This window comes from Ostrea edulis, chromosome 6 (genome assembly GCF_947568905.1).
Source record: "Ostrea edulis chromosome 6, xbOstEdul1.1, whole genome shotgun sequence".
NCBI lineage: Eukaryota > Metazoa > Mollusca > Bivalvia > Ostreida > Ostreidae > Ostrea > Ostrea edulis.
In genome coordinates, this window is record NC_079169.1 from 50402120 (window position 1) to 50421036 (window position 18917).

Consider the following 18917-nt stretch of genomic DNA (forward strand, 5'->3'; position numbering starts at 1 on the left):
CAGAATACTTATTATAACTCTTTTTTAATTTGTGAAACAACATATTGTCACAGTCGGGGGAAGGAGGTTGTCAAAAAATGACATTTGAAGCCGGAAGGGGGTGGTACCCCAGGCGCTTGTTATATATATTTTTTCGTAATCAAGTGATAATGGTACATTAGTATGGGGCACATCTATGAAACGTTGGATTCTGAGGATGACTTCCCGTTCTCTCTGTAATTTATATTCTTCTCTTGTTCATAATAAGCCAAAATGCTGACCTTTGCATGTTGCATACAACATTTTCCGTTCCCTTTTCCTTTCCGCGATTTAGAAACACCCATATTAGAGACGGGAGAGAACTGTGTCGAAATAACATGGTACGAGTTAATAAAAAAAAAAAAAATTATTTGCTGTTCCTCTGGCGGCAATGTTGTAAACCAAGGGAAATTAAATCTTCATGACCAGAAAATGTCAGGCAATAGAACAATCTGGATGTGAGAAAAGCGATGCATACTACCTTCTTTTCTTTAATTTGTTGCGGTAAGTAATGTTAAATTTTCAAAATCGTGTGAAAGATAATCATCTCAACGATATATGGAGCCTATTCAGTATCTATTGAGAAATCTTTCAATAGTGGTCGCCATCTTGGTCATGTTTAGCAAATCTATTCAAGATGTTTTATTTTTTGACATGATCACATACACTTGAGCTATTCGGACTTCTGCCTTATATGGAAACGCTGTAATCTTTTCTCTGAGTAAAGAATCCTTATATCAGAGTGAACCGGGGTCTTCTATAACAGAATAGAGTTAAAATTCTATGGAACAAAGGAGTCGAATTAGACTTGTAAGTTCTATCAGAATGTTGTCGAGGAACTACTGTTCGATATTTTACATTGGCTTACTGAGTACACATTTTGTTTCAGATATGCACGCAGATAAATGAAGAGATGGAAAAGGAAACCTGATATCTGATCATTTATTGACCTGAGGAATTAAATTTTATGTTGGAACTGTTCAGTTATTATAAGACCTAGTGAATTCACAATGTCCGGGAGTGGCAGACCCACAAACCCGCATGGGCTGAAGCAGATTGGCCTTGATCAGATTTGGGATGATTTGAAGGAAGGAATAAAAAATGTCTACAGTCGACAGAGCATGCCTAAAACCAGATACATGGAGCTTTACACGTATCCTTTGGGAAAATTGGTGTTTGTATTGTTGTCAAAAAATAGAAAAAGACTAGGCCTACTACAGACTTAATATAAGTCAGTTAATGCAGATGTGTTCAGTATTATTTAGCTTCCTCCACCTATGCAGATGACGATTGGCCGTTGGCCTTGGCTGTCGTGAGTTGACCTTGGTTTCCAGTGGGTTTTTTTTTAGCGGGGGGGGGGGGGGGGGGGCTGAATATCTGCTCCAGTTCCATTCTGAAATTTTTCCAAAATCTGACCGCAAAGTTCCCAGTCGTAAATTCTTAAAATAAACAAAATGTCTATATTGTGTATATTTTATCTATTATGGCACCTTGTGATTTCTGATATATGTAATCATGCAGTGAAAGCGAAATGTCGTCGGACCGACGGACATGTCCGGTAATTTGACTCTTGGTCCGGTAAACTTCGTTAAATCTTCGGTCCGAATGTCCGGTGACTTTCCAGCAACGGTTTCGAAAACTACGCAGCATTTCCCCCCTTATATAACTGGTACCGATAAACGGTACCATTTCCAATGCCAAAAACCGTTGATTTTTCCCAATTTTGAGACTAAAAGTTCCCAATTCACTTGCCGAAAAATAAACCGATGAAATCGTAATTTTCTTAGTCTCAAACGTTGTACGAGTTAACTAAAATGTTCCCTTCTGGTACTAAATCAAAAGTACAGATCATGGCAGTGTGTTTTGTACGATGATTCCTTATCTTATAACATTTCGCGATCACTGATCATGTTGAATAATAGCAGAGTTGGCGAAAGACGCCGGACTCCCGGATATCTCTGGTAAATTTTGAATTTGTCCAGTAAAACTTAGAAACTCATCTGACAAACTGTCCAGTAGGTATTAGCAGACAAAAAAGGGATTGTATCTGCGTTTATTGGCTTTTGTGCAAACAAAAATTTCTTCTGGTATATAGATAACTTGCTTTTGTACAACAAATTTGTTTTCTCAGAAATCATGAGCCCACTCCGTGCATGTACTTTCAATATCACACATGTCATTCTACTTCCGATTGTGTGGCCTATCACATGGTTGAAAAATTGTAGTTCAGACGTAAAAAATAAAGTTGAATGTGTAAACACAGGTGCTCGAACAGCATGATCGCATATCTTCCTCCCCTTTAGTTTACAGCAAATATTTTTAGAATATGACTATTAACTTCCGTGGCAATAGGTCCGATTTTCGTCAGTTACAAATTTTGAAATTTATTTATATGTAATAGATCACGTAAATATTGGCTGGCTTTGTGCTGTGCAGTTCGAAGAAATTTTATTGTAAGGTTGAGTGAGTAAACAACTACACCACATAATACTTTTCTTTATTAGTATTGTGTAGAGTTTTCCAAGGGGTTATCTACTTTCATTTTCGAAGTCTCTGACCAAAGATGCTAGAAATGACAAGTTTTACGTTTCATAGTGAATACAGTGTGCGAAACTAACTTTAAAGTTCTATAGACTTTTGGTCCATAGTCATTTTATTTCCTATAGACCACAACAAATTCCTATAGACTGAAATTTAACAAGCAATATTCATTGTTATTAAAAAATAAATAATAGACACAAATTCGGTTTGGTAATTTGTTTTTATGTTCTTTTTCAATTTCGTGCACGTCAAGCTTTTCAATTAGAATTTCTTTTTCATTTTAGTCCCGCTCATTTTCACTGTCTGATTCTTCATCTAAGTCACTGCTACTACATTTCGTTTTCTCATTATTTTCTGCGACTTAAGCCTTGCTGGAGCTTGTTGTACTGACCGCTTTCCGTTTGATTCCAGGGCGTGCACCTTACACATATTTTTAAAAACCGTTCAAAAAAGGACATATCAAATTGACACCCCCCTGTTGAAAATAAACATTCTGATTCGAATGATTTGTAACTACATTGTGGAACATTTTATTACAGCTAAGGGGTGAACAGAAACATCAGCATACTACATATAAACTGGTCCCGCTTCTCATATATGTTAAATAAGCAGCGGAGAACCAGTTTTTTTACTCAGAATTCCTATAGACAAGTCGGTCTATAGCTATTTCGATTGGTATAGACCGACTCGGTTTTCTCTAGACATTGTCTATCGGTCCATGGTTAATTTCGCACACTGGAATATGCATTGTAAAATGAGTAATGAAACGAAAATGGTTATATTTGTTCTAAAGATATATTTTTTGTGGGGTGGGGGGGTGGAGGTGCTGGCTGGGGGTTCCGAGGTATGTGGTTATATCCACAAGCACAGTCTATGAAAAATAAAGAATGAAAATCAAACTACAACAAAATTGATAAGAAAGTTTAATTCATGAGTAAATTCATATGTGGTCAAAACATAGTGATCTGGTTAAACACAAGTAAATGTTTTAAACTGTCACACTCAAGGCTTGAATAAAAAAAAAGGTGAAACAATCTTGGGTTTTTTTATTCTGTCTGATAAATTTTTAACTTGTCTGGTAGATTTTCTAAATTTTCCCTAATCTACAGGACATGATGTCTGGTAGCTTTTTATGCTCTTTCACCAACTCTGTAATAGTCAGTATTAGGCCAATTCAACTTAATTAGTAGATTATCATCCAGGACCAGCAAAAAGTATGGGGCGGGAGGGAGGATTTTATTTTTTAATTTTTATTTTCAGAGAAAAATATTAAAGACAAACGAGTTTTTTTTTCCAACAGATCCGCATCATTTAATGGCAGATGGATATCAATCTATGCTATTTTCATACACTAATTCCAGGTTAAGCTTTAATTTATTGGATATAACAGAAATGTACCTAACTTCTTGAAGATTTACGTCTGTAAGAACGCGAGAAATTAAGAAAACTATATAAATCTATTTTCTTCACGTGACTTTTCACGTTCCTATACCGGAAATGTAAACAAGAAGTGTAAATACCGGAGTTGGACATGAAAATATTCCAGAAATCGCAAGCTTCGCAAAGTAAAAAATTTGGGGCGGGCAGGGATGATAATCTATCAATTAAGTTGAATTGGCCTTAAGTTGAATTGGCCTTACATTAAAAAACTAAGAAATCAAAAAAAAGTGAAATATTGTCGTTTTTTATTGGGGAGTAGATCTAAATAAAGTAAATCATTAGAAATGAATTTTCCCAATTTTCTTGTTTTGTTGCTAATTTTTCCAATTCTAAGGGCCCTGGGCCCCAGTGCCAAAGTTCTGGAAAAAAAGCACTGGTTTCAAACAGACTGTCTGATATCAAAGTCTTAAAGACCTTTCAATGATGATAAAACTCATAAAACAATTTGCAAATAAACATGCAAGTCCAATGCACTTTTATTTTCCTTCAATTTAACCCTTGCCCAATTTATGGGCTGTCATTTGCTGTCATGTTTCAGGGATTTATCAAGGTTCTTACCACTGGTAAATGGTACTTTTCCCCCTAAGTTATTTTCGTAATTGTTAATTCTTACAATATTGATAGTTAATAATTCGATCAGTAATCAATCTATTTATAAATGCTTTGAGATATATATCATAATCTGTATTATATGTCCCCATCCCCTCCTCTGAAAGCTCATAACAGCATTCTCAAAAATTCCCCTTAAATATGAAATGGTTCCTTAGTGACGATGGACAATTAGTTTCACATTTCTGCCTAAATACATGTAAATCAAAGTTGTAATTCAGTTTTATTGGTAGCATTCACAAATATTACTTATGTTTTTACTATGCTTTAATATTATTAAATGCACTTAAATGAATTTGTTCTAATTTTATGTAGACCTGCAAATGTTTCATTGTTTCTGTGTAAAGCTCAAGGGCAGATGAATGTATCTCCTAGAAAAACATACTGCATGGTCTGCCCCCTGGTGTCTACATTGTTGTGGCAGTGTCTTTGCAGCATTTTATGATAATAAGCTGTGGATTATGAAATATTATAAATTGGATGAAAAAGAAATGAGAAATGTAAGCTTTGTTTTCAAGGAAAGTTTTTTGCAAGAATTCCTCACAAAGTTTGAAACTGTATGTGTTTTCAGCGAAGAGATTATTGATTGATTGAATATTGTGTAACGTCCCTCTTGAGAATATTTCACTCATATGGAGACGTCACCATTGCTGGTGAAAGGCTGCAAAATTTCGGCCTATGCTCGGCGCTTAAGGCCTTTGAGCAGGGAGGGATCATTATCATGCCACACCTGCTGTGACGTGGTACCTCGGTTTTTGCGGTCTCATCCAAAGGACCATCAATCCCATTTAGTCGCCTTCTACGACAAGAAAGGGGTACTGAGGACCTATGCTAACCCTGATCGGATCCCCACGGGACAAGAGAGATTATTGAAGCTACACTTTATGTAGTGTGGGTTTGGATTGATGGTTTACTCTTAAAATCTGTTATTAATTTGTCCTTGACCCAGATAGTCATGTGTATAACTATTGTACCAGTGTCCACCAGTCCAGCCCCAGTGGACAGAGACAGTCCCGAATGCCGACCAGTCGGCGTGGCGGCCCAAACCAACCAACAGGTGGTGCACAATTTGTAGGGCTGGAACTGTACAAGCGACTTAAAGAATTCCTGAAGCAGTATTTGGTCAATCTTTTAACAGTGAGTAACAGGTTTTTAGATGACAAATAATCATGTAGTAGGGCTGGGACGATTCGGGGTTAGCTCAGTTTGGTTTTGATTCAGAACAGCATGATTCGTTGCTTTTTTCTCGATTCGGTTCATGTAATAGGTCTAATTTATCTAATGACAGCACAATAAGTAACACTTTTAATGAGTAGCATGCTTAATTTAATTTTATTCAAGTTTTGTATGACTATATGTCGTCATTTGTAAACATAATATCTGTTTATAATTGCATATTATAACTTTGATACAAAAAAAAGAAAACATTGACAGACTATTAAAATTTGTTGAATCATAAATTTTGGATTATTAAATGCATCTATAGTCAATTTAAAATGTATATGGTATTGTTTTCATTTATTATGTCGAAATTCAACAATTTTATTAATTATCTCTCCTTTCTTGATTTACTTTTCTCTCATATTAATTGTCAAAACATTATCTACAATGTTGATTTCACTCCAGCACTGAGAGAAATTCTGTATGTCATGTAAAGATAAACTGCAATGATCTTACAGACCATTTTCTGTTGGTATCTGAGTGGTGAAAATACTAAATCTCAATACAGTAGTGATTTAAATCTCTGTTGCATAAAAATCCACATGTTCTGCACATAACTTGGATGCCATATTTGTTGTTTTTGGTGACCGTGTATGTAAAATCTCAACCGAACCGAAATCCGGAATTTGTAATCGGTGCATCGAATCGGATGGTATGAATCATGGTGCACCGCACAGTCCTATCATTTAGGTGTTAATCATTTCTGTTGTTGCATACTTTTATCTTTCAATGTGGTATGTTATAATTGCAGTAGGTTTGTCCGCATGGATCAGCCAAAACTGTTTAAGGAAAACAACATAATTTCCATTTCATGTTCATATAAAAAAAATATTACTCTCCGTTTCCCTATAGCCGGTTGATTTGTTCATTTTGTTAAATGTATATGTTATGTGGACTAATTCATCTTAAGAACTTCATTTACAATTAAGATTGATCTTGAGAGACCACAGTGCTTTTCATGCCTCCCATAATATTGGAAGACCAGAAATTTTTTTGGGGGGGTGCATTTTGTTTTTGTCCTATGTTGGGAACTTTAAACTTGCTCGTGAAGGGGGTAGAGCTCATATAAATTTTATATATATATATATATATATATATATATATATATATGCATTCTTGTGACAAGAGCTTTCTTTTGGTACCTAAGTAAAGATTTTGACCTTGGAGTGTGATCCACTTCTAAGGAAGTTAACCAAGGCAATATCTCCTAAACTAATTGAGGTAGGCTTTCTTATTTTGGATATAAATTCCAATTCTTTAGGACAAAACCTTTCGTTGTGGGTTTTTTTTTTTTTTTTTTTTTTTTTTATTATATTGCCACCAGGGGCATAGTGTTTCACAAACACATCTTGCTTATTTTTTCTTCTTGTTTTTTACAATATTAATGAGATGCTGAATTGTTTAATAACCAACCAACAATTCTAATGACAATATTATTTCTAATGTATGTTGAATTGTAAGTGTCTCTCTTGCAGGACGGCCAGGATTTGCTGGATGAACAAGTTTTGTCATTCTATACAAAGCAATGGGAGGACTACCAGTTCTCGAGCCGTGTTCTGAATGGCGTATGTGCATACCTAAATCGTCACTGGGTTAGACGAGAGTGTGATGAGGGCACAAAGGGCATCTATGAAATTTACTCTGTAAGACATTTCAGTCCATATTTCACATATATGAAACATGTATAATATGACCTTGAAATCACTATCTCAATATTTTGAATATACTTTGTAAGACTTTTAAAACTATTCCTATACGAATTCAACTCTATTAGACCTAATCTTCTAAATATACCTGCTCTGGAATCACCTTGCCTGTCTGCCTGTTCATCTGTAGACATGATTTGTCCAGAGTATATCTTAGCACTGAAGAACAAATTTCATTAAAACTATCTTGTATCACGTACAGAATATACTGGCATGTAAATCGATTTTTTGGAAGTAAATTTTTGACTCTGAAGTCTATGACCAACTTGTTCTGCATACATCAGCCAGAATTTTTTTTCCTGCTGCACAACTTATGATTTGTGACATGTGATGGTGTTTTTGATGCGTTAATGTCGGTTTAATCATCAATAACAAATCACCATGAGTGATCGTTGGAATTGCAAAATAACAGTCTCAAATACTTAACACAGTCCACTGCAATGTTATTGATGAAAATATTCCACGAGTCTCTGAGTCTTCCACGAGTCTCTGTTTAAGTCTTCCATGAGTCTCAGTTTAAGTCTTCCACGAATCCCAGCTGGAGACTTTCTGTTTAAGTCTTCCACGAGTCTCAGTTTAAGTCTTCCACAAATCCCAGCTGGAGACTTTGTGTTTATTCTATCTGTGTGTATAGATAGAAGAAACAGGACTCATCTTGGTAGGAACAGTGTACTCTTATTAAAATGTCATCTTTTCTCGTTTTGTTTGATCATGGTCTCACTTCTTGATTATGTCCCCCAGCAAATGAATTCAAGGGGGAGGGGAGGGGGATACTGGAATCACCTTTTCATAGACACTATTGAACACTGATGCACAGATTTGATTAAGACTGTGTATAGGAATAATCAAGTTAAAGTTATGTACCTGCTATTTTGATTGAATTTTTTTTCATCATTCAAGGAGGTTTTTTTCTCCATTTAAGGGGGGGGGGGGTATTGTTGTCATTGTCCAGACTATATCTTGCAAACCATTTATTTGTTAACTATTTCTCCCACCATCTGATAGGGGGGGGGGGGGGGTATTAGTCCAAATTGGACAGTTCTAGTTTTGCTCTGTTGGAAATTGTCCTCTAGGTATGTTACAGATGGATAACTGAAAAGTCCCCTCAAACATTGGAGGAATGAATGGAAGGGGAGATAACCTTATATGGTTAAATAGATTACAGAATTCATCATGTAAAATAAAAGATTACAACTTTTAAAGAGGTGTTGCTTGTGGAGAGAGATTGGTACCCCACCTCTCTAGATGTACTACAGAACTATAAAGTAGTACTTCATTATTTTATTTCCTATACAACACGCTGATGCATGAGTTGTTCACACAGTGTATGTGCACAGGGGCGACGTGTTATGGAAGTATAACTCGTGGTTCATTTTACGGGTCCCGCGGACAAGAATATACATAGTTTTATTTCAGTGCTTAATTAAGTGGTTAATAAAATCTCACTGATTTTTACAGCTGGCATTAATTACCTGGAGGGAACATTTATTCCGGCCATTGAACAAACAAGTAACAAATGCAGTCCTGAAGCTGATTGAGAAGGAAAGAAATGGGGAGACAATCAATACCAGACTCGTTAGTGGTGTCATTAACTGCTATGGTAAGAATAAAAGGAAAGGGCTTGGCAGCAACCATTTCTGATCCCGAAATTCAAATGCTCTGGGATTTTTCTGAAATATTAGTAATTTCTTTGTTGGAATAAGCAGAAGCTGTATTTAAAGCTATGTTTTCCTCAAGCTGATTCCTCTTCTGGAATAGGATAAAAAGAAGCAGTGACTGGGAAGGCCCTGCGCCATAGTCTCATTCCTATGAAAATTGGCCCATTAGATGATCTAATCCATGTGCCAAAGTGCACATTCATTATCCAGTGTAACTTGCGTTCTTTCTCTAAAAGTGAATTGGGGAGGGGGGGGGGGGGGGGGGGGATTCTGGTAAAAAAAAATTCTTCAAACTTTCGTTTTTAATCCTTATATATTCTGATACACTGAACCTCATTGGTTGAGGTATTACAAATCAAAATCAAAATAGATAACCAATAAATTGTTTCCTCTTACACCAACTGTTCATCTTCAAGTAACACATGTTTACTTTAGCGTATTAAGGAAATGCCTCCTAAGAAAGGATAAAATAGATCCAAAAACAAACACTTTTAAGCTTTGGTAGGCCAAGGACAGATGTAGAAACGACAGAAAGTGAGAAAGCAAACAATGGAAGAACAGCAATGAGAGACTGTCGTCAGATACTGATTCCAAGAAAAAGAAACTAAGGAAAGACATTTTCAAGAGCGGTGGAAAAGATCATAGCCATGATTAGATTAAAAGACAAATATAAACCAATAAAAATAATTTTCCACTGCACATTTGTTATTTACTGAAAATGGCTCATTAAAATATGTTGATGGCCCATTAAATCTGAAAATGGCCCAATAAAAATTACCATAGGGTCATAGTCCCATAGAATATTTTGACCTTCCCGATTACTGCAAGAAGTTGGTAATTTTTGTGTTTATTTTGAATTTTTTTTTTAAATATTAACATTTTAGTCACTTTTGTAGTGGTCAATACTAGATTCATGTGTGTATACTTTTGACATTAAAATGCAAGTATAAGTATATTTTAATCTTGGTGTCCTTAGTGAGATTGATACACATAGCTCTTACTTTGTGAAGTCATACAGGTGTTGAAAAATAGTCATTTTTAGTCAATTCCAAGAATTCATGTAATTGTAATGCCATGTAATGTAAATTCACCACTGAGTTATCATTAGTTTTGTATATCTTTCCTAATTAACAACAAATTCATGCTAGTAGCTGTGTTATTTATGAAGTGTTAAATTACATTCAGAATAGGGTCCATATTAGACTATTCATGAATCTAATTCTCTGCAGTTGCATACAGTATTGATATCACAGTGATGTCATCAGTATAGGTATGCATGTGTATATGGACCTTATCCTAAATATAGTACAGTGAAACACCCACATGTTTGTAGATATTCATCAATCCAGCTGCAGGTTCTGTCCCTCGAGATAATGCAGGCTTTTGGGGGGGGGGGGGGGGGGGGGGGGGGAAATATGTTCACAATTTCAAAATGTCAGAGAGTTTGTAATATGGATGATGTATGTTTCAGTTGAGCTGGGGCTGAACGAGGATGACCCCACCAGTAAAGGCCCCACCCTGGGAGTCTACAAGGAACACTTCGAAACCCCATTCTTGGAAGACACAGAGCGGTACTACACAAGAGAGAGTACCGAGTTCTTACGACAGAACCCAGTCACAGAATATATGAAAAAGGTAGGGTTGTCTGTCCCTGACAATAAAACGCATTAATGTTTAGTCTCCCCCTGACAATCAATAAACCACCTCAATGTGTAATTCATTAAAAAGGTAGATTTGTCTGCCCCTGACAATAAGTGTAGCGTATGAAAAGGGTAGATTTGTCTGTCCCTGACAATGAGTGTAGCACTTAAGAAGGTAGATTTGTCTGCCCCTGACAATAGGTGTAGCACATGGAAAAGGTAGATTTGTCTGTCTCTGACAATAAGTGTAGCACTTGAAAAAGATAGAGTGGTCTGCCCCTGACAAGAAGTTTAAAACATGAAAAAGGTAGAGTTGTCTGCCCCTGTCAAGAAGGGTAATACATGAAAAAAGGTAGATTAGTCTGCCACTGACAATAAGTTTGATACATGTATGGTGAAAAAGGTAGAGTGGTCTGCCCCTGACAAGAAGTTTAAAACATGAAAAAGGTAGATTTGTTTGTCCCTGATAACAAAACACATCAATATGTAGGACATGATGAAGTTAGAATTGTCTTCTCCATGTAGCAGATTAATTTTATTTGATGATTAGTATGCATTGAATCGAAACTATTGATTTCTTTAATGGATATTTTACCACTGTGAATTTTTTTGTGGAAGAAATATGAATGGTGGATATCTTTGTGAATTATAGGAGGAAGCACGATTGATGGAAGAGCAGAAGCGAGTACAGCTGTACCTGCACGAAAGCACACAGGATATATTGGCTAAGAAGTGCGAGAAGGTGATGATTGAAAAACACCTGGAGATCTTCCATTTTGAGTTTCAACACTTACTGGATGATGACAAAAATGAAGGTGAGGAATTGGTCGGGAAAACTTTTCTAAAGTCTCTGTAGTTACTTGTTTGTTCTGAATAATGTCTCAAAATTTTAGAACATGGCAAAATCATTAACCAAAATATCATTACCTCGCATTGTGCAAGTTTGAAAACTCAACATCATGAATGTAAATGGATAAAAGCTAGTTAGGAGAATACTCCAGATGGCAACCTTGCACTTTGATACAGAGTGATAGATTTAATTAGGAGTGGAATGGGTTGTTGTAATGAGAAATCTCATTAATGTTTTTGAGTCTTGTGTGACTAGAAAGTAAAGTTTGAAAGAACAAAAGTCAACATTTTAGCAGGATCATTTTGATAATGCATTTAAAAAAAACCCAATGCTGAACAAATGTCGTTCAGATTCATTTTGCATGTGCTAGAGAATGACTTCTTGGAAGAACATGGAGAATTGAATAGGTAGATATCTTATTTTTCTCTAGAGTGCTCAATACCAGCCAAGTCTTGGTTATGCAGAGGCTTCCTTCCCCACAAAATCTCTATTGAGATTGTGAAACTCATGTCCGCTACCAGTAGTGATATACTGTTGCATTCATTTGTCGTTTCAGACCTTGGTCGGATGTACCAGTTGGTTTCCAGGATTCAGGATGGATTAGGGCAGCTTAAAAGCTTGCTGGAAACTCACATCTACAACCAGGGGATCGCAGCCATCGACAAATGTGGGGACTCAGCCCTCAATGTAAGTCCACATAGACTAATCTACAACCGAGGGTAGCGACCTCCGAGAAATGTATTTTGGATCGAGAAATTTAGTCGGATGTTTTTCTACACAAGACCTCGATTAAATAATTGTTGGTTTTACATTGTCGACCCACACCTGATACTGCTGGGTTGGTAGGTAGGGAAATTACTTTCACTTTGGTGGGAGATGCAGGGACAATACAAAAAAATATGACCCTAAAAGAAAACTTTGGGGTAAAAATGATAAAGTGTGTTGTTTTCTTTGTTTGTTTACTCCAAATCTTATTCTGAAAACAGAAAAGTTCAAACATTGCCGAAGAAAGGACTCTTTCGCTGTTGGCAATATCATATAAATCTTTAAATTGCTAAATGTTTCAATGTAAAAGATTGTAGAAGAAACTGTAAAATTGTACATTTTTTCTAACAAGGACTTGACATTTCTAAACATGCATTCAAATAAGAATACCAAGACACCCTTGGTTTTATTCATTTTAAACACAAACTCAGAAAATCCTATTTCATGATATTAAAAAACAAGCAGTTATTTGCATGTAGTTGTGACCATAGATTTCTTTTGTGTGACCGTTTCTTTGGGTGGATCCTGCGATTTGAAGTTGGCCCAGACCTGCAAGGTTCCTTACACTTGAAAGACAAAATTTTTAATGACATACTTTAAGTGAATTATTCAAATTGTATGCAATTTCAATACTTCAGATTGAATCTGGATGGAATATGCCAATTTGATGTTAAGCACCCAAGTTAATTACAATTCAAGCTAAGATTTATACCATTTTGGACTCTGCTTTGCATTCAGCATGTCTGCCATGTTATTTGTTTATTGTAATCTGCATTCTTGAAAAGTCATTGAGGCAGGACCAAATCTTTGTGGGCTCATGGTCTGTTCAAACCATGATAGAAAGGTTGTGATATACCCAAATCTTTGAGAGCTTGTGATCTGTATAAACCATGAGAATAAGAAAGGTTCATGACATACCCAAATGTACAGTTTTACTGTTCTGCATGTGAATAGAAAATCAGCCTGTTTTGTTAGATTTTGCATGCAATATCTGTATTTAATTTTCTTTTTGTGAAGTTGTTGCCTTTCTCTTTCTACAGGATCCTAAGATGTATGTTCAGACCATACTTGATGTGCACAAGAAATACCACGCCCTCGTTATGACAGCCTTCAGTAATGATGCTGGATTTGTGGCAGCTCTTGACAAGGTTAGACCAGCAGTAATGTTCAACCAGCAACAGAGAATAATCATCACCATAAACAATACAAAATAATAGAAAATGTTGACCAACATTAACAACTGTAAACCTTGAGCAGAATCATTAATAGAAAATGTTGACCAGGACTAATAATAGAAAATGTTGACCAGCATTGATGATATAAAATGTTGACCAGGACTATTAAGAGAAAATGTTGACCAAGACTAATAAGAGAAAATGTTGACCAGCATTGATGTTATAAAATGTTGACCAGGACTAATACGAGAAAATGTTGACCAGCATTGATGATATGAAATGTTCAGCAGGACTAATTATAGAAAATATTGACCAGCATTGATGATTTAAAATGTTGACCAGGACTATTAAGAGAAAATGTTGACCAGGACTAATAAGAGAAAATGTTGACCAGCATTGATGATATAAAATGTTGACCAGGACTAATAAGAGAAAATGTTGATCGGGACTAATAAGAGAAAATGTTGACCAGGACTAATGATACAAAATATCAACCAGCATTATAGAAAATGTTGACCAGCATTGATAATAAAATGCCATACGTTATAACAAATATATTTTCTTAAATGACTAGTTCATCTGTATAAAAAATATGGGGAAAAGAAGTTGTAAATACAATATGATCATTTAAATAGAAGTTTTCTTTTATTTAAATTCATTTACAGTTACATTAATTGTTCTGTTGGCATTTTTCGCATTCTTAAGATTTGGTTGGGTTAGAGGGGTGGGTACTACAGCATGCTAGAGGTTCACAGTGAGATACTTTTGACTTGGCACTGCTTAGTATATAAGGGATGTTAACTGAGACTCTAACTTGTTGGAAGGGGGGGGTGGGGGGTGTTTGAACTAATTCCAACATGCTTTATGCTATACCTCAAAGCTCACTGAATTGATATTTCGTTTGTAGGCTTGTGGAAGGTTTATAAATTGTAACTCAGTGACAAAAATGGCAAACTCGTCCAGTAAATCTCCTGAGCTTCTGGCTAGATATTGTGATCTGTTGTTAAAGAAAAGGTAAGTATGAAGTCTAGACAAAATGGTCTGTGAAAGGTCAGGGGTCAAAAATAGCCATATCCAGCCCTGATATTTATTCAGTCCTCAGTTGATGTGAAATCACTGAATTCCATGTTAAAATAGTCAGAAACAAAACTGGAAAATACTTGGCCCCCAATAATTATTACTTGTTTGGATTATGAAATCACAAAGTTGGAGGTTTTTTTTTTTTTTACCGTCTCCTCGATAATTGCGCAAAACATAAAGTTTAAAGGTATTTATACATTTAGAAATCGTGTGCATTGCATGAACCAAAACTGTTTCCATATATTTGTAACATTAAGGTTTGAAATTTAACACACCTCCAGTATGGTTGTGGTTCACACACTCTAAAGCAAAACACCTAAAAAAAAAAAAAAAATACATGTGGTTCTTGGCCTTCTTAAAGATATTTTTACATGTATATAGATAAGAATTTAGGGCCAGTTTTATGCTGTAAGTGAACCCATCCTTAAGCAGACCCCATATCTTTTCAACATTAAAGTTATAATATATAATGTGCATTTTACTCCTTAAATATATGTGTAGTGAATTATTGATTGTGTTTATTTTTTGTGATTAAACAGTTCCAAGAATCCAGAGGAAGCAGAATTAGAGGACACTCTTAATCAAGTGGTTGGTAACTTTTTCTTTTAACACGTTTGTTAAAACCATGGCCCTAGGGTTAGGATGGAGCCACTACCAAAGTTTTACGGACAAATATATACGGAAAATCTTTTAAAATCTTCTCAAGAACCACTTGGCCAGGAAAGTGTATATATGCACGAAAGCTTCCCGACATAGTGCAAATTCAATTCAAGTTTGTAAAAATCATGCCCCTCCCTTTGGGGGGGGGGGGGGGGGGGGGGTTGAGGCCACAATAGGGGATCCATCAAAGTTTTACATACATATTTATAGAGAAAATCTTCTCTAAAGAAACATTGGGCCAGAGAAGTTTACATTTACGTAAAAACTTCCTGACAGTGCAGATTCAAATTTGTTCAAATCACGGCCCCTGGAGTTAAGGTGGGGCCATTAGGTGAGCGATGACCCAAAATTTGGACCTTCTGAATGCAAGGATAAGAACAGTATTTTATTCTTAACTCTGTTATGTAAACAAATACTTGAGTTTTTTTTATGTTTACAAACAAACCAATGAAATATTAATTTTGCACAAACACAATTCAACTTTTTAATGACACATTTCACTTAAAGTATACTTGAAATGTGATATATATAATAAACTTGAATCAATATACATTTATTTTGAAAACTTTGTAAATAGTAGACCCCAGTCTTTGTTTTCAAAACAAATAATAAAACTATAATGAGCCTCTGCCATGATATATGACTTTAATTTTTTGTGAAACCTTTTAAACATATTAGACTATATTTTGATCATTTAAAGTGAAAAACAAAATTTTGGGGGAAATCATAAATCAGTCCCTTTAAGTGTTACAGATAAGCAACTCCTGATATGAGCAATGCATGTCATGGGCCTATTGTTTAATATTATGAATGGGCTTATTGTGTCATATTATGGATGGGCCTATTGCTTGATATTAGGGGTGTGCCTATTGTTTAATATTATGAATGGGTCTATTTTTTAATATTATGAATGGGCCTATTGTGTAATATTATTGATGGGCCTATTGTGTAATATTATGAATGGGCCTATTGTTTGATATTATGAATGGGCCTATTGTTTGATATTTTGGGTGGGCCTGTTGTGTAATATTATGGATGGGCCTCTTGTGTAATATTATGAATGGGCCTATTGTTTGATATTATGAATGGGCCTATTGTTTGATATTTTGGGTGGGCCTATTGTGTAATATTATGGATGGGCCTGTTGTGTAATATTATGGATGGGCCTGTTGTGTAATATTATGGATGGGCCTGTTGTGTAATATTATGGATGGGCCTATTGTGTAATATTATGGATGGGCCTGTTGTGTAATATTATGGATGGGCTTATTGTTTAATATTATGGATGGGCCTATTGTTTATTATTATTATGGGTGGGCTTATTGTTTGGTATTATGGACGAGAATGATGGTAGTTATATCCTTTTTCCAGATGATTGTGTTCAAGTACATTGAGGATAAAGATGTGTTCCAGAAATTCTACAGTAAGATGTTGGCCAAGCGCTTGGTCCAGCACATGTCGGCCAGCGACGATGCCGAAGCCAGCATGATCTCAAAGCTGAAGGTGAGTATACACGCAGCGAGGCTCGGAAATTTCATATCAAGGTCGTCCCAAAAAAAAAAACCCCGAGTGGGATGACCTAAAATCAAGTACAATTCATCTGACTGACCACTTGTAATTTCACCATAACAAATATGATGAGCCTTTGATTCAAAAACAACGATTGTGATTTCGTAGAAGTTCAAATCATGCACATTTGTATACGTTGGAATTCCATGGTGTCTGGTCGGATCCAGAACAGTTCTCAAGTTAATGAGTGTACATGTATTATTTCCCAACATTCTCTTCCAGTTGATTTTCCTTTGTAAATTTTTGGCATGTTAAAATTGTTTCAGGCAACCTAATTTTTTAGCCAAGCTTGCCGGAATGACTTGTATTTTAGTTTTGAACCTGATACAGCGCCATTTAGATGGCTGCTAAGCGCTTCGTCCACCAAGTGTTGAAACTCAGACCTTCTGTCTGTCTCAGGATCGGTGTATATATTCCTAATTTTATAAAGCAATGGAGAATGATTGTCACTTATGTATATATGCATAAACAGGGATGTGCAATTGAAACAAAATTAGCTTCTAGCCCTGTGGCTGTTGGCAGCAACAAAGTTATTGGCCAAAGATTGTCAGTTTACTAACCCGTGGACTGCTATAAGTAATACTAGAAAAGGTTTAGAAATGGCGTTGATACATACAGGTTGAAATACATGTAAATACACAAACAGTGGTCAGTTTCATATCATTTAGTGTTAATCAACAAATCTGGCCAAGTGGTGAATTATTCAGATTATGCATGTTTTTTCATACTTTTTACACGAAATATGAACAACTTTCAAGAAAATTATAGAATTTCCCTGGATCTTCAAAATTCACAATCTCTGGAAACTTTTATAAGTACTTTCATTGCTTGAGACTTTTCTCCTTGTCAGAGTATAACAACAGTCATGTGGCATTGTCCACTGTTTCAATCCAGCACACGTTTTCTCTTCATAATTGTCAGGTGGAAAAAAAAGGTAAAGATAATGAAGACATTTAAGGAATACAAAATGGAGAATAGGGCAAACATGGACCCCTGGAAACTCCAGATGCTTCTCCATTTTGTGACTGAACTGACTGCAGGTTTTCTTTTATAAGGTCTTGATATCAGGGGACTGGGCCTTTTCAATTGGGAAAAAATAGCAACATTTGCTTGAAATTTGGAAAAATGTTTCATTCAAAGAAGTTGGGGAAAAAACCTATGCCATTGCATTATGAAATAATTAGACTAAATTGAAAGCAAAAATTGGGGAAAATACCTGCTATTTAGCGTTGGGAATGGGGCCTTACTTCGGCCCCCTACAGGCCCTAAAAAAACCTGGACTATTATCAATGCACAATACATTAAAATGGGTTGAAGATCTTGATTTCATCATTTGGCAACAAAGATAAATTGTACATATACTCGTTGACGTCATAGTGACAGTTTTACAACAAATGAGAGGTTTACTTTCATATTTTTAATTAATTAGCCCAACAGGCTAATTACATCATTATTTTTTGCTTGTCCAACTTCTACAATCAGAGGCCCCAGGTGTTGGGCAATAGTAATTGCACATCGCTGTCTGAAGTAGATTTATGAAGAATTACATATGGATGGAAAATGATATTTGTAACCCTGTTAGGGAAGAGGTAATTAGATTTGAACTGTAAGCATATGTTTTTTGTGATTACAGCAAGCTTGCGGATTCGAGTATACGTCCAAACTCCAGAGAATGTTCCAGGATGTTAGCGTCAGCAAGGAGCTGAATGACCAGTTCAGGGAACATCTCAAAAAGACCTCAGAAGAGCCGCTGGATAGTAAGTGGGAACCAGAGAACCCTTTGTACTGAGTACTCATTTTTATTTTACCCAACTGATCTTCACTGTATTAAGAAAGGGATAGTAAATGAGGAGCAGGGAGTCCTTAGTACAGGCCTGGAGGTTATAAAACTTTCTTGAGCACGTTTTCATACTCTTACATTTGTAACTCAAACTCTGTGTTCGAAATTGTACTCGTAGTCAAAAGTGAAGGATATATAAAACTTT

The 18917-nt window shown here is 35.8% G+C and overlaps 1 protein-coding gene across 2 annotated transcripts in view; it reads left to right on the forward strand.

Moving 5' to 3' along the window:
• The first annotated feature begins 326 nt into the window (after window positions 1-326).
• The window catches only part of LOC125683704 (cullin-1-like), a 30662-nt gene continuing 12071 nt past the window's right edge, over window positions 327-18917 (forward strand). Inside the window, exons 1-13 of one of the 2 annotated variants that reach the window (XM_048925139.2) lie at window positions 327-522; window positions 908-1171; window positions 5562-5745; window positions 7305-7472; window positions 8994-9135; window positions 10665-10828; window positions 11486-11648; window positions 12240-12370; window positions 13489-13596; window positions 14531-14637; window positions 15243-15291; window positions 16735-16866; window positions 18566-18689. In XM_048925139.2, coding sequence (XP_048781096.1) covers window positions 1029-1171; window positions 5562-5745; window positions 7305-7472; window positions 8994-9135; window positions 10665-10828; window positions 11486-11648; window positions 12240-12370; window positions 13489-13596; window positions 14531-14637; window positions 15243-15291; window positions 16735-16866; window positions 18566-18689 — 1615 coding nt within the window. In that variant the 5' untranslated portion in view covers window positions 327-522; window positions 908-1028. Of the gene's footprint in view, window positions 523-611; window positions 829-907; window positions 1172-5561; window positions 5746-7304; window positions 7473-8993; window positions 9136-10664; window positions 10829-11485; window positions 11649-12239; window positions 12371-13488; window positions 13597-14530; window positions 14638-15242; window positions 15292-16734; window positions 16867-18565; window positions 18690-18917 lie in introns of those variants that run through there. The other variant, XM_048925140.2, reaches the window with a different exon arrangement.